General features: G+C 41.4%; 2 protein-coding genes across 2 annotated transcripts; one reads left to right on the forward strand and one right to left on the reverse strand.

Annotated features, from left to right (window-relative positions):
• Nucleotides 1-355: 355 nt before the first annotated feature.
• LOC141430089 (alanine aminotransferase 2-like) lies at nt 356-4305 on the forward strand. The gene is made up of 5 exons (XM_074090631.1): nt 356-475; nt 1404-1610; nt 1919-2062; nt 2552-2666; nt 4135-4305. The coding sequence occupies exons 1-5, from the start codon at nt 371-373 to the stop codon at nt 4296-4298; spliced, it is 735 nt and encodes a 244-aa protein (XP_073946732.1). The 5' UTR covers nt 356-370; the 3' UTR covers nt 4299-4305.
• A 660-nt stretch (nt 4306-4965) lies between these two features.
• On the reverse strand, nt 4966-14406 carry LOC141430264 (uncharacterized). Its single transcript, XM_074090872.1, has 5 exons — nt 14374-14406; nt 7489-7668; nt 6703-6854; nt 5617-5802; nt 4966-5109 (listed from the first exon to the last, which is right to left on the reverse strand). Exons 1-5 carry the CDS (start codon nt 14404-14406, stop codon nt 4968-4970), a joined length of 693 nt encoding a protein of 230 aa, XP_073946973.1. The 3' UTR covers nt 4966-4967.
• Between the last annotated feature and the right edge of the window lie 11983 nt (nt 14407-26389).

Here is a 26389-nt window from a genome sequence, read left to right on the forward strand (position 1 = left end):
TCCTCATCAACCGGGGAACCCCACGGGACAAGGTGCGACACGCCTACTGCCGCTAATACATCGGACCAGATTTACCATCAACATTTTATCCACATTTTACATGAGACTTACCCTATTTAACCATTAATTGATTAATTTTATGTGACAAGATATCGTGATGCCATCTCGGTTTGTTTTGTCAGAATAGACGGAGACGGCATCACATTTACCTGTCAAATAAAATTTATCCACGAGTGGTGAAATAGGCTCTCAGTCATCGAAGCTATCAGCCGATATTAAGCTTGAATCAGATGTTTCGTGTCTCGACCTATTCTAAGCGGTAATCAGGAAATGAGACCTGTCTCTGACGCAGGTATTGAGTCGCGAGAACATGGAGGAGGTGGTTCGCTTCGCGCATGAGCATCGGCTGTTTCTGCTGGCCGACGAGGTATACCAGGAAAACCTCGTGGACAAGCCCTTCGTGTCTTTCAAGAAGGTCGGTCTGCACAGGACAGGACTCCACAGTAACTAACTTCAGTGTTTGCAGAATTTCTACTCTACTCAATTTTAAACACATTCACTCACGTTGACGCACAATCTAGATTTGAAATCAATCTTTGTTGTCCACTAAATTATCAAAATCAAAATGCTTATTCGTATTGTGTCGGTCAGTAGACCCTGAAAGTCTGTTTTCCAATTCCTTTTTTACCCGACTGCCCGAAGGAGGGTTATGTTTTTCGAGCGTATGTATGTATGTATGTATGTATGTATGTGGGTATGTATGTACATTACTTTGGTCCTCGCTGCAGCCTAAACGGCTGGACGGATTGTAACATATGAGGTATCATTGGATTTGTCATAACTGTCGGAGTGACATAGGGTCTTTAATATTTCAAATAAAATATGGCGAAGGAATAAAAAAATATATATTTTGTATTGTAACAATATGGGATTCAAATGAAAGCTAATAATTAGCCCATTCTAAATATATATGTCCTATAATAATTTTAATCTACTTTTTTCACAGAAATATCAAAAAAGTATAAAATAAAAAACATTAAATTAAAAAAATCAAAAAACCGGACTGCCTTAAAAACTAAAAGGAAGAAAATAAGTCTTGTGGTCTAGAACTCTGTCAAGAAGCTCATTTAAGGTTCAACAGTCGGGACCCATTCAAATCGTAACCAGCTCAAAAAATCTTGGTAATGGGTCCCGACTGTTGAACCTTAAATGAGCTTCTTGACAGAGTTCTAGACCACAAGACTTATTTTCTTCCTTTTAGTTTTTTAGGCAGTCGGTTTTTGATTTTTTAAATTTAATGTTTTTTCACATTTCCAGCGCTCTTGGAAAAACCAACTTTGCTAAGAAGAATGCAAAAGCCACGCTACCGGTCGCGTCACCAGCTAACGGTCATTCGTTTCCAGGTGATACACTCTATGGGTCCTCCGTATGACACGTTGGAGCTGGCGAGCTTCATGACAGCGTCCAAAGGCTGGGCGGCGGAGTGCGGCGCGCGCGCAGCGCTGGTGGACATCCCGCGGCTCGCGCCGCAAGCACGCGCGGCGTTTGAAGATGCGCGCGCGCGGGCGCATTGCCCCAGCCTACTGGGGCAGTGTGCGCTCGACTGCATCGTAAGCTCAATTTAAAACCTTTATAAACGAACATGTAAGTGACTTAGTGGTAAGTAGACACTCGCGACCAGGAGGCGACAACGTAGAAGTAGTAGGAAGAGAAAGAGATTTTGAAATCCCCTTGTTAAAACTATTCAGGGACACCGTTGGGCGAGGTTCATTATAAAACTTAAAAGTACAGGGTACAAATTGCAAGTAAACCGAACTGTGGAGGAATGAACTGTCCAAATAACGTGAATAGGGCACTTGGAATAAAATATCCTAAACTACTAAATAAAATTAAAGAAAATGATAATGATTGTTGTCAGGTGAAGCCGCCGGCGCCGGGCGAGCCGTCGTACTCGCAGTTCTCTCTTGAGCGCGACGTGATCCAGCGCGCGCTGCGCGAGCGCGCCGCCGCAGCACACAGAGCGCTCAACGACATCCCCACCTTCTCCTGCAACCCTATCGAGGTCAGTTACAGATGGGAAATAATGGAGATCGATTCTAAAGGTCAATGAGTGTGTGACCAGACACGCGCGCCTTGCCTCGCGCCTTGTTTTTACCCTTGGCAGCACTCGCGTCCGGAGCTGTTTTTGGGCACGAGTCAAAGGACCTCGCGACGAACTGGTGTTTACATTTGCGCTCTTGCTTCATTCGAGTTTGAACCTTGTGCTGCGCAGGTCGTAAGCAAGCTTAAAGACAACTTAAACTCGCCCGAGTGTAAACAGGAAGCTCATTTACCATCGATCACGCGAGCCGCGGGCCGAGAAAGGAGACGAGGCTCGAGGCGAGACACGAGGCGAGAGTGTAAATCCCGCATGATTGAAGCTATGATACTTTTTGTAAGCAAATACTACCTGCCATTCCAAAATGGCTTACGCGTATATTTATGGCGAGACAACGTTGGATCGTTCGTTGACAGCAAAGCTAAAATTTTATTGTTTGTTTTTTTAACACAGGCGGCCATGTTCGCGTTCCCGCGGTTCACAATCCCGGCGCGCGCGCACGCGGCGGCGCGGGCGCGCGGCGTGGAACCCGACGAGTTCTACTGTATGCAGCTGCTCGAAGAAACTGGTACGTCACGGTTATATTATGACCACTTTGACAGCTCCGATGTTTGTTATAATTGCGACAGTACTCTAAAGGGTTACCTAATGATTCGCCGACTATTTTTAGGCAGATTATTGATTGGCAGACAACGTTTCGCCGAGTAACGGTAACGCCGATGAATTTGTACGCAGATGTATTGTTTCGCAGACTAACGTTTCGTAACTCAACCTTAGCAGACTATTTACTCGGCATATGAGTCAGTAAGCCGAACAACTATTTACAGAAATTCGTTTAGCCTATTAATCACTACACATTTTGCACATTTGGTCGAACAACCTTTCGCTTTTGTAACGGTTGAACTATTATTCAGTGCGCATATCAACTTTCGCATCTTTTCGTTTCGCATGGGGACTGGCATTCAACACCGTGAATATGTGTGGATTACACTATGGCTTTATTAGCATTTTTACACGCCGTGCTGACCGCGCATTTTTTATGATTTTTTTATGTACCCTCACAAGTTTCAAACGTATAACGCAAGTAATAAACGTATTTTTGACCATCATTTGTATTTATTTTACATTGGAGTTTAAACAAACCAAGTCGCGATGCTAGCAGTTCGATCTGGCACTTCGCCGGCCGCTACCGCGGCACGCTCGCTTCGCTCGCTCGGCTCGTGCGTTGTTGGTCGCAATTCTACCTAACACTCCTCCTCGCTGACGCTCGTCGTCGCACCTAACTTCATTTTGATAAAAGCTAGTATATTTATAAGTCAACTCAGTAAATCCTACCTATCGTTTGGCCGATTTTATCTACGCAGATTACGAAACAAAAATCGACTGAACATTAAATCTACTTAACAATATGAATGCCATGTGATAACTCTGCTTATCGTGTCTCGACGAACAGTTGTTCGGTTAACTGAAACAATTACGAAACAAACAATCTACTAACGTAAATCTGCTTATCGCTATTCTTCCTACCGACTACTCGGCGAAACGAATAATAGCGTAACGAAATTATACCAAACGTTGCTCGGCCAAAAGAAAAATCTGCCAACAGTTGTCTGCGAAACGAAAATCTGCGTAATGAACTCGGCAAAACGACAGGTCACCACTCTAAAGAGCATCAATAGTATGACCTAGGTACTTTTCAACTCCACCAAACCAAACCACTTGGCGACTTGTCGTTCGTTGTGACGTAAGTGACGTTCTAAAGAGGAGGCCTTTGTTCAACAGTGGACGTTTTCCCGCTAATGATGGTCTTTACATAAGTAACATAATATACGACATACGTAGGACATAATAATATGTCCTCATCTGCCTGTCCCCCGCACCAAAGATTCCACACTTTTCACGTTAGAGTCAAACCCTCCGAGTAGCAATGCATTGCGGGGCTTCATTAACCCATCCCGGCGTATCTAGTCCAGCAGCCCCGCAATATACAGCTGTTTGTATGTTGAGTATGCAAGTGCGAGTGTCGCGGTGTGCAGGGCTGTGCGTGGTGGCGGGCGCGGGGTTCGGGCAGGCGCCGCTCACGCTGCACCTGCGCTGCACCGTGCTGCACGCGCCCGACCAGCTCCGCTACATGCTGCGACAGCTCAAGACCTTCCATCTGCGCTTCTTGGAGGAATACCGGGACGAAGAGGCCACGTGAAAAAGGCTGGCCTTGAAAGCCGAAGGAGTTCGCAGATCAATCTAGTGTAGGGTACAATTCATACTGAAACGCGACACGATGCGACGCTACGTTTTTAGACAAGCTTATACTTATGTCGAGGCTTCATTGCAAATATTTTTTCGACCACTTCTTTGTATTCGATTGAGCTGATTAAGGCTGCATTTCCACTAGAGATGTGCGAGCACGCGTTGCGATGCATGTGTTTAACATGAACCTATAGAAACGCTTCATTGACCTATCCTCGTTCCGCCGTGCTGTTTCCGCTAAAGCTGCGCTAAGCGAGGATAGTTAAATAAAGCATTTTTATTGGTTCACGACAAACAGTCCCTAGCAACACATGCTCGCATATCTCTGATGGAAACGCAGCCTTAACTAACAAAAATGTGTATGTGACTAACTTTAGTTCTGTTCATACATACATTGCATCGGTTTATATTATATATTTTAAATACCTAAAGCCGCGTTTAGACTAGCAAGAAAAATCGTGCAAGTTGCAATACATTGCAGCGCTCGATTGACCACTTCAAACTCGTTGGCTTTACGGACTCGCAATGTATTGCAACTTGCACGATTTTTCTTGCTAGTCTAAGCCCGGCTTAAGATTTACGAGTAGATGTTAAGTTAGAAGACATTGTAATAAAGTTTTATTTATGAATCAAACTTCTGTGTCTCATTGTAATGGAGGAGGTCCTTGTAGCAGAGCGCGTACTCGTGGCACAGCAGGTCCAGCTGCTGCGAGCGGAAGCGACCGAACTCCTTCAGCAGGAACTGGCCCACGCGGTTCTTGAGCCTGCACGAGACAACACACTCAGCATCACACTCAGCCTTTAAACGTCCCACTGCCGCCTATAAACGTCTTTCTCAGTATAAGAGGACTTGAACTGTAGTTTCCACGCGGGCCCGTTGCGGATTGAACACACATACCAAACGAATTAGCTCGTTGAAGCAATGTGCAGTCCTCATAACACGGAGAACAGATGGCCGTTGGGGCAGAGAAATGCTCGAATAGAGACCGCGGATTGTTTAGCGCAGCGTAAGACGTTCACTAACGATGATGACATAGTAGCAGATATAGAAGTAGTATAGAAACGGCGGGTGGATACAGGCCACTTCTAACCGTAGCAACTGGAGGTCCATGCAGCAGGCCTAGATATGTCCATCACTGCAGCACACAACACAACACTTGACACATCATCATCATATCAGCCATACAAACGGCTGACACATCCGCGTGCGTGCTGGTGTGTCGGACATAGGACTCCCCCATAGACCTCCAGTCGTTTGGTTGATGGTATACTTGGAGTCTCTGGCGCGTCCCTCGTGGTCCAGCTGCTGCCTGACGCAGCGCAGCGCGGCGGCGCGCAGGGCGGCGTGCGACGCGTCCAGCACGGCGCCCCACAGCCGCCGCAGCTCGCCCTGGTGCCGGCACGGGTCGCGCCCCGTCCGCTCAGAACCCTTCTCCAGCGCTTTCTCGTAGAACTTCCTACATAAATAACAGGGACGGTGGACACCAAATCAAAGCCAGAACTCTATTTAGCAAATGGACTTTTTTCAAAGAAAAAAATATCTTGTACATTCCATTAGACTGCGTTTCAACCAGAGATGTGCGAGGATGCGTTGCGAAGAATGTAATATGAATAACCAAGGGTGGAAAGTAAACCATTCTACTCGAGATATTTCTCACTTCGTTCGAGCGCCAACTCGAGGGGAAATAGGTAATTTCACCCGAGTTAGACACTCTACTCTTCATATCGACTGTGAGGAAAAAACTACAAAAAGAGAATCATAATAAATTAACTTATATCCAACCTCCAACCTTTTCGCATCACGACCAAGGAGCTTATATACAAAATTGGAGGTTGAACGCCGAACGAAGAAGTTTGACCTTTATTATTTATTTATATATTCCATCTCTTTCTTTCACATTTCACGAATGACTTCCATCTCTTTCGTAACTTAACTAAAGAAAGAGATGGAATATATTCGTGACGTAATAAAGATCAACATTTCTTGTTTCAAACGGATGTCCGGCGTTAGGTAAATGCAGCGTTTCTATTGGTTCATGAAAAAACTCATTCCTCGCAAGAACATCCTCGCGTATCATTGGTAGAAAAGCAACTATAGCATGGTATTTTGTTTATGTTGCTTGCATTAAGGATCAAAGACTCGCTGTTTTTATTTACTTGATTTTAGTTTCAAAATTTTATATAAGGTGCTTTATAGTGGCGTGCAGTCGGAAAAAATCCATCATGGACGACTGGGAAAGGAGAACCGGACAATGCCGGACTCTCAGCGACTAACGATCGCGGCTGCACGTCCTCAACTCCATGGAGCTTACTTAGTTTCTACGTGGTGTTTTAAATAGATATGATAGCTGGTATACTTGTACTGGATGGTCATGTTAGCGTAGACGCCGTCGAAGTAGGGTGAATTCTTGGAGGAGACCACTCGGAAGCGCGCGTGACCGTCTCCCAGCCGCCCCGCGCCCCTCCGCCGCCCCACGTCGCTGAGCAGCTCGCGCGCGCGCATAAAGATCTGCAACACCACTAGATGGTCATTATCGTCCAGAAGACACTGTCCTCGATCTTGAGCTCAAGAGCTCTCTCCTCCATCCCCTGGCCGCTATTTTTCCAATATCATCGCCACAACTAACATCAGGAGGCCACTACATTTGCTGTCACGCGGTCTTTACTCAATAACCAGTCTGCCCTAATGGCCATCAGTTCTGCGGCATATAAGGCCTGTGCACTGCCATTTTAGATTGTTATTGTGCTGAGCTATGTCAGGAGCGTTGGTCTGACAAAATAACTTCCCTTTATTCTTCTAAGGTAAAAGTAGCAGCGTTCTTTATTGCCAACTACGAACTCAGGTCTCCAGCTCTGTGGTATAAAAGGTAAAGGGAAATCACCGCATTATTTTTCTAAGAAAATCAACATGAAGGTTCACTATTGATTGATCCTCATGAGTACATGACAACTTAATGAAACTATGCAGCAACTATATTTTAGTCTCGTAGCTTTTGTATTTTATTTCACTGACTTAATTGCACTCCTGTTGCTGAGCCGGGACTTATAGCGGCACTATGTTATTTTACTTATAGTCATTGCTGTTAAGACTGTTCTACTTCACTAAGTTGTATTCTGACTTCAAATCCTGTTGTTGCCATTACCTTCGTCAGCTCATTCATCATGTCACTCAGCAGCGCATTAAAATGCTTCTTCTTCGGGTACTTGTAGACGCAGGGCTCCTCAGCGCGCGGCACGGGCTGTTCGCGCGGCCCAGCAGCAGCCGCAGCGAGGGCGCCCGCCCCCCTCCCGCAGCCCCCCAGCCGGCACCAGAACCAGCCCCACTTCCCCCGTCATGTTCATCCCTCCCGCTCCCCACCCACTGCGCCCACAGCACCACACAGCAAAGACACACGTCTTTTACGAGATACATTACGAATAAAACATGAGCGCGAAATGCGCGCAATAAATATGCATATCAACGTGATAACGGTTTTAGTGGATTTCAGTTTTATTGTTTATGCAGCCGACGTAATGAGCGAGTAATGGCCGCCTCGGTGCGACGCGCGCGAGCCGAAAAGGTTTTTCAGATTTCCTCACTCAATCTTTGTTTTGAAGATTTCCTTTTCGGATGAATTTCATTTGGACGATTCGAATGTACGTTTGGTAAAGAAAAATACAAGGAAACGCTCCAAGCTTATTTGAATGCCTGTTTGTATAATGATATTTAAGTGAGGGGTTCACGTAATACATTTTCTTTTACTCGTAGTTCTTCAAACACAGAGGCGCTTTAATAAACATTATTAGTTATGATAAAACTGAGCACAGTAATATATTTACTTTGTTTGTTTTTCTTACTTATGTTCTTAGACATCTACAAAGACATACATATATTTTTAATGACAAAATATCAAAATGAAAAGTTATACATCTCTAAAATACAGAAAATATACAAGAACTTAAACTAAATTAGAATTGTTCAATTATCTCATGAATACCGAACTTTCCAGCTTTTAACACACATCGTCACGACTTTAAGTTTCATCAGAGATCTATTTTCAAAAATTGCGAAACCAGGTAATAAATATAGAATGTTCGTAATGTGTTATAGGATTAAACCGCGGCATTTATTGCTCGGGGACGGAGAATGCTTAATGGCGTGGCTTTAAGCGCAATTAAACATTAAAAGCGTCGCCAATTCCACGAAAAAGGCAATTATTATTTTAAGTGTTCTCAACAATCCCAAGATGTGGACGATTCCTCAACCAAAATGCCCATTACGAAGCCAATTGAACGTAAACTGAACGCCGTACAAACTGCGCGCCCTGAATGTAATTTGGCATACGTGTTATGTAGGGTTAAATTTGTCGTTTCGTTTTTACGTGTCATAAATATGATCGGATGATGTACGGCGGAGGGGGCGCGAGGCGCGGGGCGCGGCCCGGGTGAGCCAGGTCCGTCCGTCATCGAAGTGGAAGTGCTAACGGTACAAGTGCAACGTCAGGCCTCTACGTGTCTAAGTATTTTATATTGGTTAGACAGGCTTGACAGGCTTGAAGCTGACGTTCTTGTAAAAGCATCCGACCGAAGAACAGCGACAGTAACGTGGACTTCAAATAGTACATTTGCAACACAATTTATGTAGGTACAAATCCCAGTCAAGACAACAACCATTCTCTCTGTTCTTTTCGTGTGCTGCTAAGTTACAATTCGACGCTTGAAAGCAGTAAAATTTACTGAATCCAAACATGTATATAAGATAACTCACTATCTCAAAAAAATGTCGCTTAGTCAATTTCTGCTGTCAAGCGTCGAATTGTATGTAGCGTCGAACTATAGCGAATCATGACAGCATGGAATGCCAGCAAATTATGAAAAAATTGGATTAGCAAGATTAGCAACACAACTTGGAAACTTAGTTCTCATTTAAATCATCTAAAGATTCTGTAATACCCACAGTTTAAATGTTTAGTAATGTTTAACAGGATTGAATGCGCTGAAACCCGATGGCTTCCCTCTATTCATATGATTTCACCATTCACGCCGCCGCCCACCGCCGCTCCTATTATGGAAATCGTTCCGCAGTCGCGGGAATAAAGCCCGTCGACTATCTCGAGAGCCTCCGTCGGAGTTCGCGGCGATTTATCATGTGTTCTAAACTTGGAACTTCAATTTATTCCGGAAGGCGTTCGCGGGTGGTTCGGCGATCATGAACCGGCGGGCCAGCGAATGGTGGGAATAATCGGCCAAGTGGACGTCGGCCACGCGTTGTGTAGAGTTCCGTGTACGAGTAATGTGGCAGTAGATGTTTAATCGACCATTTCTCGTCAACTTGTAAAGCCTACAGCCTAATAGCCTGGTACAAGTACTAATAAACATAAACACATGCATACAAAAACCAGCCAAGAGCTTGTCGGACACGCCCAAGATAGGATTCCGTAGCCATTACGAAAAAAAATCAAGTAATATTATGTGCGTTTACAAGATAGAGGATAGAGGGGGGGACACAATGTTTGCTACTTTGGGAGCGATTATTTCCGGAAATCTTCACTTAATCAAAAAAGTTTTTAAGAAACCTTACTATCTTTTCAAAAGAGCTGTCAAACTGCCACACGTAGATGAGAGTTAAAAAAATTTTTTTTTTTCAATTTCTGTTACCTATGGAGTGCCCCTCTATAAATATTTACTTTTGTAATTTAACTACAAAACTAAATAGCGGCTTTGACAAGACATCTGTACTCCAAATTTCATTGATATACATATTGTAGTCTTCGAGTAAAATGCCTGTGACATACGGACGGACGGACAGACAGACAGACAGACGGACTTGACGAAACTATAAGGGTTCCGTTTTCGCCATTTTGGCTAAGGTACCCTAAAAAGGACACATACAAAAGCAAAAACAAAACAAACGCGTTACAAATAGGTAGGTACTTGGGGCAGAAGGCTCAGGCCCAGCTTTAACGCTGCCGGTAGAGGGAACCGGCATCGCTGATTTTCAGCCTGCGCCCGTCCCACAGCGCGTTACGCAGTTATACGGGAAGAGTAAGACTCACAAACAAACAACAAACAAACAAACAAAGTTAGTTTTTCAGCATAACATACACGTACCATATATACATAAGCCCAACAGATCTATACTCTATTTAAACACTGTTTTATTTTTGTTTGCGCCTTGTGTTTGATTAATTAGTACCTCAAAGAATCAACAATAGAACAATACACAGCCTCAAACAGAGCCTTACCAAGTCACAGGGTCACGGCTCCGCTTCTGGTGACAGAGAACACGCTTTGTTTACCTTTAGCGGCCATTTATCTAGCCGTCATTAATCATAATGAATATTTAAAGTCCGGAAGGGCCCCTTTAGTGCAGTAAGTACTATAATCATGCCGCCGCAAGCGAGGCCGGGCCTGTCCGCAAAAGTACGCAATTTGCCGCGCGGACACCCTGCTTAAATTATTTATTAGGAGCAAGAAAGGGTTTTTGTAAAGTTTAAGTAACTAATTAAACGCTTAGCCAATTTGAGGAGTTTAGTGCTGAATAATGCAAAGGGTACCGCCGTTTAGTTTTTAGCATCAAAAGAAAATGATGACCAAGATTAGGTTTCCGTTCTCATGTGAAATTATAACTCAAACTTATGTAATAATGTTGCTCCAATTGTAAAGAAAGGTAAACGTTCGAGTGTTCGACACGCTAAAGCCCATACAGTCACCTCAATTGCTAATGACATAACCTCAGGACCACTTCCTCGTTTGCCATCCAGTCGATTAAAAAAAAAAAACCTAACCAACCAAATGTTGGAAAACCCCCGGAATTGACACTTCAAAGTTCAATATCTCAAAAACGACTGGACCGATTTTGATAAAACATGTCTATGAACCATCGCTAGAAAACCTTTTTTTTTATACGACTGGAAGGCAAACGAGCAAGTGGGTCTCCTGATGGTAACCTGCTTTCAAATAAAAAACTGCATTCAAATCGGTTCACCCGTTTAAGAGCTACGGTGCCACAGACAAACACAGACCCACAGACAGACAGACACAACATAGCGGTCAAACTTATAACACCCCTCTTTTTGTGTCGGGGTTTAATAAAACAAAGATGGCAACTAAATATTGGATCTGCCTAGTTCTCGCACCAGTCTCCCCCACATAATCTGTATCGTAATGAGATTTCATACATCATTACAGCACGGGGGGGGCGCGACCTCGGCGCAGCTCGTGGGGCAGACATACCTACCTAGTTCTCATTAATGCAGGTCATTCTCAATGGTTCGCGGAACACATGATAGAGGATTTAATATATGGATATAGATAAAGTATTGTATGCAACTGTACGTAATTAGGCCTTAAAACACTCATGTGGCCCTATTATGAAACCCACACTCGTGTTTTAAGGACCCCTATTACGATACAGTTGCATAAAATACTATTGCAACTTGAATCTCCAATTGAATTTGCATTCGACACCATTATCAATGACTGTCAGGACAGATGAATCGCAAAATAAACGCGTCCCGTAAAAATGATGGGATGACGAACAAAAGTAGGTTTTGAAAAGGTTCGAGCGGCGAGAGATACTGTGTTTATCAAAACACTGTAACGTCGCGATATCGAGCGCGGACAAATAAAACGAATTCAATGTAGCGCTTTTGTACGTGAGTGTACTGCGAGAATTTAGCTTGTAGGTACCCCGCCAACCCATACAAGGCTCTATGCGTTTATAATAAGGTGTACTTTAGCCAAACGAATTTGGTTAAGGATAAAAATATTTACGTTAGCTCTGTTTATTTTATTTTTGACAATAATTTCACGCTTTTGCTCATTGATCAAAATATCGTTTTGGCGAATGGTGAAAAAACGCGTCGGCTTATTTTATTAAAGGAAAAGAAATATAGCTATTTTGCTAGAGGTTGAAATACTGCATTGTCTCAAAGATGAAAGCCTTTGACGAGTGCGTGTTGCCGTAATGACCAGCACTGGCCCTTATGATGGTGCCTTTTGAGAGGCGCAGAAGCGATGTAGACATCTCACTCTAACTTGATAAAGGGCTAGAGCTGGAGCTGGTGATGACCTACGGAACTGAGACGTGATCGCACACAATAAGCTTCATGAGAAAGCTCAAAATCACTGAGGGGCTGAAGACAGAGTGTTGTGGCGCGCTATGGAAGTGGCCTATGTCCAGCAGTGGACTGCTGTATGAGTGATGATGGAGCAGGGCACATTTCTCGTAGAATTGATTGCTAATAGGGGTAGTAAAGTTCTAGACTGGCGACCGCCAACCGGAAGACGTAGCCCAGGAAGGCCCCCGTCCCCCAACATGGTGGACCGACGATCTGGTAAAGGTCGAAGGAATTAGTTGGATACAGGCAGTGCCGGACCGACTGATGTAGAACTTTTTGGGAGAGACCTTTGTCCAGCAGTAGATGATGATGATGATGATTATGAAAAGGTTGTACGGATGCAAGTGCATACTTTACTTATCCTCGTAACGCCCAAGTCAAATTTTTGATTTATGAACATCAAACTTTATGTCATTTATGATAGAGTTTGATTTAAAATTACAATAAGTCCTTTATAAAGGACTCTGGGCGTTAGGAGGTTAAGGTAGACTAAGCATGTCGATAACTCTCCCAACTCATGTCTACATAAGTGAACCATGTATTAAGGAAATGGAATTTCTCATAGAATAAAACAATCAATCATTCATCAAACATGAAAGGAAAATCCGTTATTACTTATTTGAATGGGACTATTCACGCTGAACGCATGGGGTTCTATTCAAATTCTATACGAGTACGCTACACGCGTAACAATATTAATAATAGGTACGGCTAAATACGCTGCGGTGTCGCGACAGGGCCAAGTTGGACGGCAGGCGACGGAAGCGGACGAGCGACAGGGCGACCAAGTTGGAACGTTGGAAACCGATGAATGCCTGGTGCAGTTTATTGGTAGGAAAAGGTGATCATCTACTGCACTCTTTTTAAGTATCGAATATCATATGTTTTTAGGCGACTTCAAATAAAGAAAAAGGTTTTTTCTTAGGAATGGAATTACCTCCAATTAGGTCCCATCGTCACCAAGTCACTTTCGTAAATTTCAAGTGTTGTAAGAATACCCAAATCAACATACGTATGCACGTATTTGCTCTTAGAAATCAACATTTGGTAGACCGCTTAATTACAAATAAATAAATAAGAAGTCAATATTTTGAGATATTGAGAAATCCATTTTTTTTTTGTAATACATATTTTATGCATTTATCTAATTGTTTCTTTAGAATTCTGGAATTGTACGAAGTATCTCAACCGATTTTTAAAATATTTAATTAACAGTAAACTGCACTGTCCTGGTTTAACACGGCAACTACTTATATCATGTAGCGCCGACTCTACCGGCCCGACACCGCGCGAACGACGCACGACGCGGCCGCGACGAGAGCCAACTTAGGCCGCAGTTGGGAACTTTTGATGACTTGTGTTTAACGAGGTTCTACAAAGAGGCGACTAACGAAGCATTTAAGTAGTTGCTTCCACCTACGCTGAAAATCTATATTCAACATTGAAATAGCTGAAACTCTAAAAGATTTGGATATGTTTTGTAAATGAACTCTCTCATAAAGTTAGCAACATCTGTGCTGATGATATTCTTGAATATATAACGGGAAGGTTTGGATGACAATTGTGCTTCTCGTCAAATATTCCGCGCTGTATCTGAACTGTGACCAGTGATGACCTATGGCACTGAGACGTGGTCCTTGGCTAAGAGGCTCACAGCCTCACCAGCTATACATAGAGAGAGAGCTAGGTATGCTGGGAGTTTCTTTGCGCGATAGAATCCGGAATACGGAAATTCACTGAAGAACTAAAGTCATCGACATAGCTCGAAGAATATGCAAGTTCATGTGGCAATGGGCAAGTTTCATCGCTCGAAAAACAAATAACCGTAGTGGGGAAGAAAATTCCTCGAGTGACGACCACGAACCGAAATATGAAGAGTTGGTAGGCCTCTCACTAAATAGACTAACGATATCGCAAGAGACTGACAACGGTCGATGCAAGCGGCGCGTTGTCGGTCATTCTTGGTTCCCAATTCTAGGGGGAGGCTTTTATTACTGTGGATGTCTTCGGCTGATGATGACGACGATGATTGCTTTATTTTAAAAATTGATAATACAAACTGAAATATAGATGCACAGAAAAACCAGAAAAATAAGACCAGCACTGGGAATCGAACCCAGAGTAGAGTACCGCGTGCTATACCGCTACACCACTGCTGGTCACTGCTGGTGGTTTAGGTTTTACGCTATGACCGTAAAAGTAAAAATTTGGAATTGAAATAAAAAATAAAAAAAGATTCCAAAAAACCAATCTTGCTTTATTTTCCATCAGATTCTTGCTGGCTGTTACAACAAAAGAACAATTGTTATTGTAAGGCGGTATTGCCAGCGTCCGCGTCAGTCGATTTGAGCTCGTATTTATTTTCCTGTGCCGACTGTACCGGAGAACCACCTTTTAAGTAATACCCGGATACGCGCTCCCATAAAACAAATAGTCCCCGGAACAAAATCACCCTGTTTCGCACAAAACGAAATTTCCTTTTTTATGCCGTCTCCGGGGTAAGTACATAGATGCTGCAGAGTATTTTGTATTTTGTATTCGTTTTCTTGTATGACTTCAGCTTGATATTTTATACACTGATTCATTTTTGGCATTGCATTGACGACTACCCTGAGAGTAAGAATACGGTACTTATCTGATTTTTAGTGTAAACTGGACCCTATTACTAAAACTCCGCTGCCCGTCCGTCTGTCTGTCCGTCTGTCACCAGGCTGTATCTCATGAACCGTGATAGCTAGACAGTTAAAAATTTTAACGGATTATGTATTTCTACAAGAGAAAAAAATACATATTTAAGGGGGGCTCCCATACAACAAACGTGTTTGTTTTGCTATTTTCTAATGTTGTATAGATAACGGTACGGAACCCTTTGTGCGCAAGTCCGACTCGCACTTGGTCGGTTTTATTTTAACTTTATCTAAAATGTGTTCTAGATTAGACAAAGAAAATAATTAAATACTTAATTAGTTATTTTATTTCGTTCCAAAGAAATACAAGTGTGTTACGTTGACGTCACCAGCCGTAGCGCTATACCTTACCTATTGCGTAGAGAAAAGCGTTTTTAACCCCCGACGCAAAAGAGGGGTGTTATAAGTTTGACCGCTAAGTGTGTCTGCCTGTCTGTGGCACCGTAGCTCTTAAACGGGTGGACCGATTTGAATGCGTTTTTTTCATTTGAAAGCAGGTTTCCTAGCAATGGTTCTTAGACATGTTTATCAAAATCGGTTCAGCCGTTTTTGGGATATTGAACTTTGAAGTGACAAAGTCGGGTGTTTTACAACTTTTTGTTGGTTATGAAAGAATCAGATTCACTATACTTAAGTACATTCAATTTTCAACATTGTGTACGTCTATATTTTCTATTTTCAGTACAATATATAGGACATGGCAAATTCAAGAGTTGTCAAACGACAAATTTTTCAGTCGATTAATTTCGTACGAAATTAATTACAACAGACTTAGCACGTTTAATATGTGATACTTTGACAGATCGCAACCTACTTTCGTTGTGGTTTATTTAATCAAATACTCATCTAAAAGGGTCATTAAATAAGCGATGAGCAAAATCGTGCGTCTGCGACGAGATTCACGGCGTTCTAATAACTCCGCGAACTTCCGTCCAACTAATTAATGCGAAAACAAAATTAAATACATGGCCCTTGTTTATATTAAAATTTATCAGCGATGTTCTTGGATCCCCTTCTGCCTGCAGGCATCCACAATGTTATCGAATGATTTTGAAACGGACAGGAAGAATCAAATGAAGAATTAGTATATTTAAAACAAATATTTCGGACCTAAAAATCCATAGTGTTAGTTTACAAGTACTTAAGTATAGGGTTAGTAACATACAACACATAAAATCTAGAAGCGGTGGGCACCCAGCGCTCCATCAGGGGCGAGTCCCAGCGCTGCGCCAGCACGCTCAGGATGCTGTCTGAGCTGCGGCGAAGCCGATTGGCTAAAGATGTAACTCTTTTCCTTATGATTGTTGAAAAGCAATCTGTTTACGCTTCTGCAAACATTGCCGAAGCTCTGCAGTATCGACGCAGCCCGAACAACCTCGATGACGCCTTCTAATCTAACACGAACTTCGTCGCGAAACCCAGCAATTATACGTAGCACGTGCCCCAACTGTGTGGCATACCGACTTAATATAAAGTGCACAGCAATATGGCCGCGGGACGTGGCGCGTGGCGGCGATACTTGTACCATTACTTATTCTGTGGCAACAGCGCGAGCGCGCCACACGGTGACAGCAGCTTGGTACCGGCGCTGCATACTCATGCGCGTGTGAACGGCCCGGCACGGAGATTGCTTCTACATAAAATATGTTATTATCGAACAGATGTGGTCCTAAAGTCGTAGTGAGTCTGTGTCATTTGCTAAGTTGGATTGTTTATTGTTTTACCAGACTTTGAACGCTATTTCGCAATCCATAATTGAATCAAAATTCTGGGATTTCCAAAAAACCAGTGGGAATTCACAATATTACATCGTCTCCATTAACGTTGTATTACTCGGTATTACGAACATCCGTGCATTTCAGGTCTCAACTTAGCTGTTAAGATTTTTAGCTGAGGACCTGGGTTCGATTCCCAGCGCTGGTCTCTTTTTCTGGTTTTTCTGTGCCTCTCTGTTTCAGTTTGTATATTCGATGTGGATTTTACGGGATGACCCTAAAACTCGACTCCTAAAACCAATATTGCGGTAAAAAGTAGCCTAATGTGTTATTTTATTATCCAAACCTCAGCTATCTATACCAAATTGCATCCAAAATTTCTTCAGCTGTTTTAGCGTTAAGGACACGCAAACACGCGCAAACGCAAAAATTGAGATAACTACTTCTCGACTCCACTTACGTTCAGACAGTGTAGACAGGGCGAGATGGACGTCTAGGGGAAGACCTTTGTGCAGCAGTTTGGACACTATCACAGGTAATATAAACAGTTCTTGAGTCCCCGAACGTCAAAGATGCTCATTAAAATTTTAAAATATCTATGACTTCTGTAAAACTCTGTGAGAGTGAGAATCCCCGAACCTCTGCTTGAGAAGCCTTAGCTCAAACCACAAAGTTGAGTTTCTCGTTGAGTTTCTTGCCGGATTCTTCTCAGCAGAAGTTTTTCCGAACCGGTGGTAGATTTTTTTTGACATTCATAAGTGCTTGTTGTAGCCTAAATTGAATAAAGATATTTTGACTTTGACTTTGACAAAGCTGCCACGATTTCCACTTCTTGTTCACAAAACACCACTTTAGGACTAATTACCCCAGGTTCGGAACCAATGCTTTATCACGTGATCATCTATGATAACTTAATTGATAGCGTGAGATGCCCAACGCAATCCTATAACAAAGCCGTAAACCATATGTTTCTCAAGTTTACTGTTAGTGACACGTCGGACGAGCTCATCAAGCACCGGGCCCATCAGCGGGCGTTACGGCGGATTATTTAGCGCCGTCAGCCGCAGCGGCCGCCGGCCCGGCCGTCCGATCCAGCCGGCGTAATTAACGGCCGTGACGTCACCTGCACCAAACTATCAACCACTTCTCCCAACCACGATTAAAACAAACCCAACCCTAAAACAATAGCAACAAGACGAACTTTCCCACGTAAAAAGAAAACCTTACACATACTAGCACTACATCACTTTTATCACACCAAATACACTTGAGGCTCAGAAAAGTACAGTGCGCGGATCCAATTTCCCTCCTTAGCGGAGTGGAAGCGAATGGAACGAATGGGAACGGGAACGAAAGAGGGAATGAACAAAAGGAGCGGACGGAGATGTATCGCGGTGTCGACGCCGCTTATTTATCGGCCCCGGCGTGCTGCGGTGCACCGACTCTTTCATACATTTTGTAACGCTTGCGAAGGCAACTGACAACCCAGGTACACGTTTCAGGAAGGACAGCCAGATAATTTACAACCAAATATATTTTTGAACAAACACTGCGTTGTTGTTAGCTAGAATAAGTTATCGCTGAAATAATAATAAAAGCTTTTTATTAGCTATACTCTTAGGCTATACTTGCATTGTCATCCAATGCATGATCCATGTTTCGTGTCAATTGAGTCAAGTGAGCTTAATTCGATTTCCGAGATTTGACGCATACTGACACAACAAGTTAAATAAAGCCTTGTAATAGGAACGCTTTATGAAGAGTTTAGAATTTTGGCCATTCATTGCAGCAATATGAACATTTGAACTTGGTACTACTACTAAATCTAATAGAATCACTTAACTTAGCCCGCAATATTTAACAGGAACAGGAATTTCAAACAGGATATTACGATAAAAAAGTAATAGAAAATACAAGCAAGGAAACCAAAAGTAAGTACTTAATAATGTACAAAACCGGGTGTAAAGTAGCTCTCAGGATACGTTAGAAGGTATCACAAGGAATCCCGTAGCAAAACACTGCACATTAAATGAACCACAACTCCCCAAACGTAAAAGGAATTTAAATCGAATACTTCCATTTTCTGCGTCGAGCTTTTTCTTCAGTGACCTGCCCCCCAACTCCCCCCTCCCCCCATTTAGCATAAAAACAACCGCTTAGAAGTTGGACTGCGCGGGCGGCGTCCTCGGACGAGGGAAGTTATCGCTGTTTTAAACTTTACTTTCTTCGTGTTCATATTGCAAAGCTTGTCATTCTGTAGTAATGCCGTGATCGAGTTTCTGGCATTATTACTTCTTGGTCTTAATTCAGACTACATTCACTTATCGTAAATTAAATTTTGTTCCTAACTTAGTACCTAAAGTACAATTCATTAGAATCTGTCAATTTTCTACATATTTAAGACACCCTATCGTGGGCACACTTGATTATATATGTCCCTGTTGTTGCAATTATCATCTAAAAGGAATCAAAAAAGAATAATAGTCACATCACAAAGCCTTAGGCAGCCCGGTGTTTATATTAGTAGGCTGGAAGTGTCTACAGGATTGTCAGATTCTATTGAATTGGAGTTTAATTTATACCTCGTTGAGTTTCTTGCCGGATTGTTTTCCGAACCGGTACTAGATTTTGTTTTGACATTCTTAAGTGCTTTGTTATAGCCTAAGTTTTAAGATATTTTGACTTTATTATAGGCACGGTGTCCAGGTTTTCTCAAGTTGTTTTCCTTGACCGTAAAACTCATGGTAAATACCAAATACGTTTGAAAAAACCTTCGGGAAGTCGGGTAAAAATTGCCATGCCGCTATTTTTGATTCTCCTAACTTTCCGAGCTTTCATTTAAGTTCCCCGATCGTCTGCCGCGCGGAACTACGTGTGCAATTCAACGAAATCTTGCGACCCACTTTTCACTGATCGATCGAACTGAACATTTTTGCACATGCGGATGGATTAAATGGAACAGTTTCAAAGATATAGTTTACAAATATGTTATTATATTATTTTTTATATACTTCGTCTACGCCCTATAGAGTGGATCATTATTAAGAATTAGTTTCTTCATGTGATTCCCTTGGCGTTTTTTATGTTTACGACTTTTAGATTTATCAAATAGGCATTAATTTTGATCGGTGTGTGTCCTATAGCTAGTTTATACTATATGTAAAGTATACGTTAGTCTACACACCTCATTTTCACTGCCAGGGGAATAAGAAAACGCCAAGAGAATCATAAAAAAGGACAGGAGAATAAAAAAGCATCATCATCATCAAGATCATGTTTATGCGTCCACAGCTGGGCACAGGCACGTCCTTTAAGAAAGAGGGCTTGGGCTGTTGTTCTTACTAATATTATTATATTATAAATATTAAAATGCGAAAGTAACTCTGTCTGTCTGTCTGTTACGCTTTCACGCCAAAACCGCTGAACCGATTTGGATGAAATTTGGTACAGAGATAGAATAGTCCTTGGGAAAGAACATAGGCTAGCTTTTATTGCGAAAAAGAGGCTTTAAGGGGTTGAAATAGGGGATGAAAGTTTATATGGTGGAAGTTCGTCGCTGTCGAAGATAAAACCATGAAACTTGGCATTTAGGAACTTAATAAAAAATAAGTCGGTATTTGTAAAAGCTTTTTTGAAAATTCGACCTGTGAGGGGATGAAATAGGGGATGAAAGTTCATATGGAAGGTCGTCATTATCGAAGATAAATCGATGAATCTTTGTGAAACTTGGCATTTGGGCACGTGATAAGAGATAAATAGATATTTGTTCGCGCGTTTTTTAAAATTCTTCCTGTGTGAGGGTGAAATAGGGGATGAAAATTTATATGAAGGTCGTCATTGTCGAATATAAATCGATTGTACTTTATGAAACTTTGCATTTGGGCAGTTATAGGGGATGAAAATTTATATGGAACGTCGTCATTATCACAGATAAATCGATGAATCTTTGGGTATTCGATAAGAACAAAAAAAACTGGTTAAATTCGACTCAGACTCGCGCATCAAGGGTTCCGTACGTAGGTATTTATGAATGAATATCCAGTGTTAGGAAAAAAAATTGCTAATAGAGCTACCTTTATACAAAATTCCAAGTTTCTAGGACAGCCGGAAGTACCCTAAACCTTTTTCTGTTAAGGCGATTTGTATGGAAACACCTTATAATGACTGTAGCTTTTGATTGCGTTAACTTAGAAGTTCGATTTTTTCACAGCTTCCGGGACTATTGACCTGAGTTTAGGGTTTTAATTTCAACTCGATACATACTCCGCGCGTTTACGGGATAAAGGGTCTAAGGGTTCCATTTTTTTCCTTTTGAGGTACGGATCCCTAAAAAACATTTGTTCCGGCTCTTTTCACATTTCGACATTTTTCATACTTGAAAATATGAGGATGAAAGTTCTTAAGGAATTCCAAAGAAATTTACTAAAGTATATTTATCGCAAAAATGTGTAGCTATGCTTAGTAAGAATGACGTCTTAATTATAATCCTACCCTCCTAACTTACAATAAAGGACGTAAGATGTCAAGAGTTCACTATGAAGAATTAGTCCTTTTGTGTTGGCAGGGTAGAATACACGTCGTATTGCTAAAATATGGCTACCCGCAAAATATTTATGTTTTACCAAAGAATGGAAGAACAAAAAAAAATAGTTTAGATATAAAGCAATGTATTAAAATAGCTTATTTTCAGTAAAACCGTAAGAGGTTTCTATGTGCTATTTATTGGCAGAATAGGTACCCTAAATAAATTAAACCTTTCCAAAGTTACTATTCCACGCGGACGAAGTCGCGGCAAAAGCTAGTTAATAATAAAAAACTGCAGCAGTATAACCCGCTGACATAAGGTCGGGAGCAGCGGCAGGGGCAGGGCGGTGCACGTTGAATCAATACCCGAGGTTTCCCTGAACGGGACCTCGCGGTGTAGCGCTGTGTACACCAGACGTTGGGTTGCCTGCCATACGTCAGGATTTGTCCCGAAATTTCATGATTTTTGACCCTTTGCCAAGACTGCAGACGGACTTGGCAAGTATCTGGGATTTAGAAATGACTGACTTCATTAGGTAGGTACAATAAAAAATCATTTTTCATGATAAATTTATTATAAAGTTTCAGTCATTTGAGATCCAGCGGTTTTAAGTAAGTAGTATTATTATTTCGTTTCCAAGGCACAGTAGCTATACAACATGGCAGTTGACACAGTTTGAATGAGTAAACTGATAAAAAAACCTATAATATTTCTTTCAAAACGATTGAAAATAGGATAAATCGCAGCTAAAGAGAACTCAATTTTTTTTTTGCTTAAAACTCAAGTGCGTCGTTTAAGCTACGCCAAATCTCTGTTACAAATGTCAGGGCTTTTAGGGCGATGTCAGGATTATTCCACATGGTAACCCTCAGACGTCGCTAACTGCGCGAATCCATTTAAAATCGTGACAACAAAATAATAGAAAAGGCTTCCCCAACCTAGAGAGCAGGTGCACGAAGTGCAAAATTCGAACTTCGTATCTTGCCGTCCCGCTGACGCTTATACTATTCAATACGAGAGTAAGAGGGACGCTCCGATACGAACTTCGATTATCGAATTTCGTTGTAGCCCCCCTGGAGCGTTTTGTATTTGGTTGCGGGCGGAGACGGCGATAAATTGCCGCGCCACTCCGCTAATATTAGGATCACCTCTTTCCAAGCTTTTCTTTAAATTTAAAGCATACTCAGTTTTGCATTATAATATTAGTAAGAATAAGGATTCTGATGCAGGAACTGTCTTAGAAAATCCTTCCTTAAAAAGTATGTCTGTCTGTCCGTTTTACCATTAAAGTACTGAACCGATTGAAATGACATTTGGAACGAGATTAATTTGAGACCCAAAGAAGATAGTTTATATTCCGGAAAAATTACAAAGCTCCGGCGGGATAGAGATAAACTAATTTTTCGCGGAATGCGAAAGTTACTGTCTATAGATAGATCTGTTACCTGTACTAGTGATAGCTGACAGCATACACCCTTGCCATACTTGTCATCACGCGCGTCACGTACCTACGTACTGTCCCTGAGCAGCAAAACTAAGTCGCAACGCGGTGGGAATAGACTTGTTTCGATGCCATTTGGCGGCCGTTTATAGTTAGGTATATAATGAACCAATAATATTTATAAATACAGGGTGGAAAGTTGAGATGGGGCAGCAACGGCAGCTACTAGATCCCTTGCTGCTACGCGAAAATCCTCTTAGGAGACCTTTACTAACTTTATCACTTCTCATGCTCTTAAAATATTACTTTAGTCTGCATATCGGGACTAAAGCTCCTTTTTATTCTCTATGGATTAAAGTATTTTTTTCATTAAGATGGAATCCCCTAAACAGCCAACACGGTGTTTGTGAATGGCGAATTTTTAGGGCGAGGAAATAACCTCAAAATGACAACTGTGCAGAAATATAAAAAAATACACGATTTAAAAACAGTTAATGATTACGAATATTAATCTATTCAATTACATTAAAGATTAATTTCAATTTAAGCATAATCTATTTTCCAATTAAATTGATTCGTGTCATAGGTTTTTTTTAAGCATAGTCCAATTAGTTTTAAAATAGTTTTCAATTTTGAAACTGTTGGCTAAACATGTACCTAAGCTTTTAAAGCGTCACTTCATAAACAATAAAAGAAAAGAAAAAACCGCGCAACAATTTTTTTTTGCTATTTGAATTTTGTAGAAATGGCCCGTCCATTAGGCAAGCGTATGATTTTAAAAAAGCAATATTGTAATTTTGAACAGAATATTGTTTTTTTTTGTTTTTTTTTCTTGCATTCAAAGTGAAAAGTAGAGTGTTTAACGCGAGACTAAGCAACCATAATGACCCTCGAACTATATAGCCACCCTCGCTCTGCTCAGGTGGCTAAACATCTCGTGTCATTATGGCTTGTTTTAGTCCCTTGTTGAACAATCTACTAATACCTGTATGGAAAAAGTTTTCTTTGATTTGTGGTTGTTCTAGTACTCTAACCTCAGTTGGACCCAAAGAGTGTTTTAATCCTTTATAGAAATGGGTACGATTGGCATTGAAAAAAAAAAGGAAAATCTGTAAATTTTTTCGCTGGCTGTACATTTTATTAAAATCCGTGAATGTCGATTGTCATCACTCAAAAAGTTAGAAAAGATCTCCTAAGAGCATTTTCGCGTAGCAGCAAGGGATCTAATAGCTGCCCTTCCTGCCCCATCTCAACTTTCCACCCTGTATATATCAAAATCGTGACCAGCTCCAAAATTCGTATAGTTAGTAATGGGCTCCTACTAGTAGTTTATGGTCACGATTTTTAATTAGTTCCACCGAATAAAGTTTAAATAACTTAACATATTGTAGGTAACTATTGTACTTGTTTTTTCCTTTTGTGTCTGTGTGTCTGTCTGTGGCCCCGTGCCTCTTAAGCGGGTGGACCGATTTAAATGCGGTTTTTTTAATTTAAAAGCCGGTTTCCTAGCGATGTTTCCCAGACATGTTTTATCAAAATCGGTTCAGCCGTTTTTGAGATATTTAACTTTGAAGTGACAATGTCGGGGATTTTCCAACTTTTTGTTGTTAGGTTATTATTTAGAGATTTGTATGTATGTAATGTCATAATGTAAGTAATGTTACTTCTTTATTGCACAAAAGAAAAGAAACAAAATACAATTAACAAACTTGGAGATACTTTTTAGGCTTGTGTAAATCATAAATCATAAATCATTTATTTGCATAAAAACATGGTACATATTTTGTGATAAGAAAGAAAGAGAGTTTCACATGTTTTTGTCACTATGTGACGTACAAATTCTAGTTTAAAATTAAGGTTAAGTATATTTTAATCTGTGGTCGTGTTTTTGATTTTTATTTTTCAAAACATCCTGGAGTCCGAATCTAATTATTTTTTAGGAAATTAGCCTCCCATTGTATCAGTATACTTCCACAACACACTATAAACTTCAACATGGCGTGTAGCGTTGGGTTATTGTATGATTTGAAAGTGCTCTTATCTAACAATGGATTAAAATCGACACGAAATGATGCATAATCGAATTAGGTACCGGTGTACAAAATGGATAATGTTATGCTATCGGCTACACACGGAAACAACGACTGCTCGAAACGTCAATCAATTAACCATCAAATTATTAACTTGTTTATGTTCATTAATAGGTACAAAAACGTTATTAATCAACTGAACGATGTTTTGCAATAGGTATAATACTGAGTCAACTCACTGTCATTTTGCAATACAATGCCAACTTAAAAATATTTTCTAAGGGTTGACATTGTATTGCAGAATTAATGAGTGTGTACGAGGGTCATGCCGAAAGAAATTAGATACTCCATGCTCGTTTGATTGATACTGGCCAGCTATACACCACCGTGAAGGCTGATTAAATAGCTATAAATTTAAAAATGGAATACTCCGAAAATCTGCGTACTTAATATTTTTTTAAATATTTTTTTTCTGATTCATTCTGGCGGGAATTTGCGGTTACAATGGAACTTATTCGACGTGATTTTCGAGTTATGATTTATTAAGACTTTAAAAAAGGTTTAAAGCACCAAGAATGTTTTGAACTTTTAGCCACGACTTTTGGTGAGTATGTTTGTTCTCGTGCAACTGGCTTTAATTGGTTTACTGAATTTAAAAGAGGGCGGGAGAGCTTTGAAGATGAGGCGAAGTCGGGGCGACCGCCAACCGCAGTTACTCAAGAAAATGTGCAAGCCGTGGAAAAAATATCCGTGAGAACCGACGAATTACATACGTAGAGCTTGAGCGTGATCTAGGCATTGGATCAGCAGCACTGCACACCATAATTCATGGACAACTGTCCCTCCATAAGCGTTGTTCGAGATGGGTGCCGCATAAACTCAACGATTTGCAGAAAGAACGCCGCGTGGATTGGTGTAAATTTATGATAAATAAATTCGATGCTGGCGAGAAGCAAACCGTGAATGATATACTGACAGGTGACGAAACATGGTTGTATAACTACGATCCTGAAACAAAGCGGCAGTCAACGGTATGGTGCTTTGAAGATGAACCGACTCCAACAAAATGTCGCCGAGCACAAGACAGGCCATATTGCGACTGTGGTGCTAGAGGATCAAAGAACTGTCAACTCAGAATGGTATGTGACAGTTTGTGCTCCACAGGTGCTGTCAGCTTTGGTGTGACAAGCGGCCAAAGTCAGGAACCCCGCACCTGTTCTGGCACCACGACAACGCCTCCCCGCACACTTCTGCCAGAACACTCGACTATTTTAGTTCGAAAAATGACACTATAGTCCCTCACCCGCCATATTCTCCTGATCTGGAACCCTGTGATTTTTACCTGTTTCCAAAAATTTAAGAAAAATTAAAAGGAAGGCGATTTGAAACCAAAGAAGATGCCCTAGCTGCCTATAATTATGACATTTGTAAGCTACCCGAAGAAGAATGGTCACTGACATTTTCCATGTGGTTTAGCCGGATGAAAAAGTGCTCACGGTGAATACTTCGAACAAATAGATAGCAATAACGTGGCAATAACAAAT

Source organism: Choristoneura fumiferana, chromosome 8 (assembly GCF_025370935.1).
Source record: "Choristoneura fumiferana chromosome 8, NRCan_CFum_1, whole genome shotgun sequence".
In the NCBI taxonomy this organism is placed as follows: Eukaryota; Metazoa; Arthropoda; class Insecta; order Lepidoptera; family Tortricidae; genus Choristoneura; species Choristoneura fumiferana.

Coding starts and splice junctions, on each gene's coding strand:
- LOC141430089 (XM_074090631.1), top strand. CDS start 371: ATGGAGGAGGTGGTTCGCTTCGCGCATGAGCATCGGCTGTTTCTGCTG. Junction 476..1,403: donor CCTTCGTGTCTTTCAAGAAG/GTCGGTCTGCAC, acceptor ATTCGTTTCCAG/GTGATACACTCTATGGGTCC. Junction 2,063..2,551: donor TCTCCTGCAACCCTATCGAG/GTCAGTTACAGA, acceptor TTTTTAACACAG/GCGGCCATGTTCGCGTTCCC.
- LOC141430264 (XM_074090872.1), bottom strand. CDS start 14,406: ATGACCGACAACGCGCCGCTTGCATCGACCGTT. Junction 7,669..14,373: donor CGCCGCTTGCATCGACCGTT/GTCAGTCTCTTG, acceptor TGACGGGGGAAG/TGGGGCTGGTTCTGGTGCCG. Junction 5,803..6,702: donor AACATGACCATCCAGTACAA/GTATACCAGCTA, acceptor TTATTTATGTAG/GAAGTTCTACGAGAAAGCGC.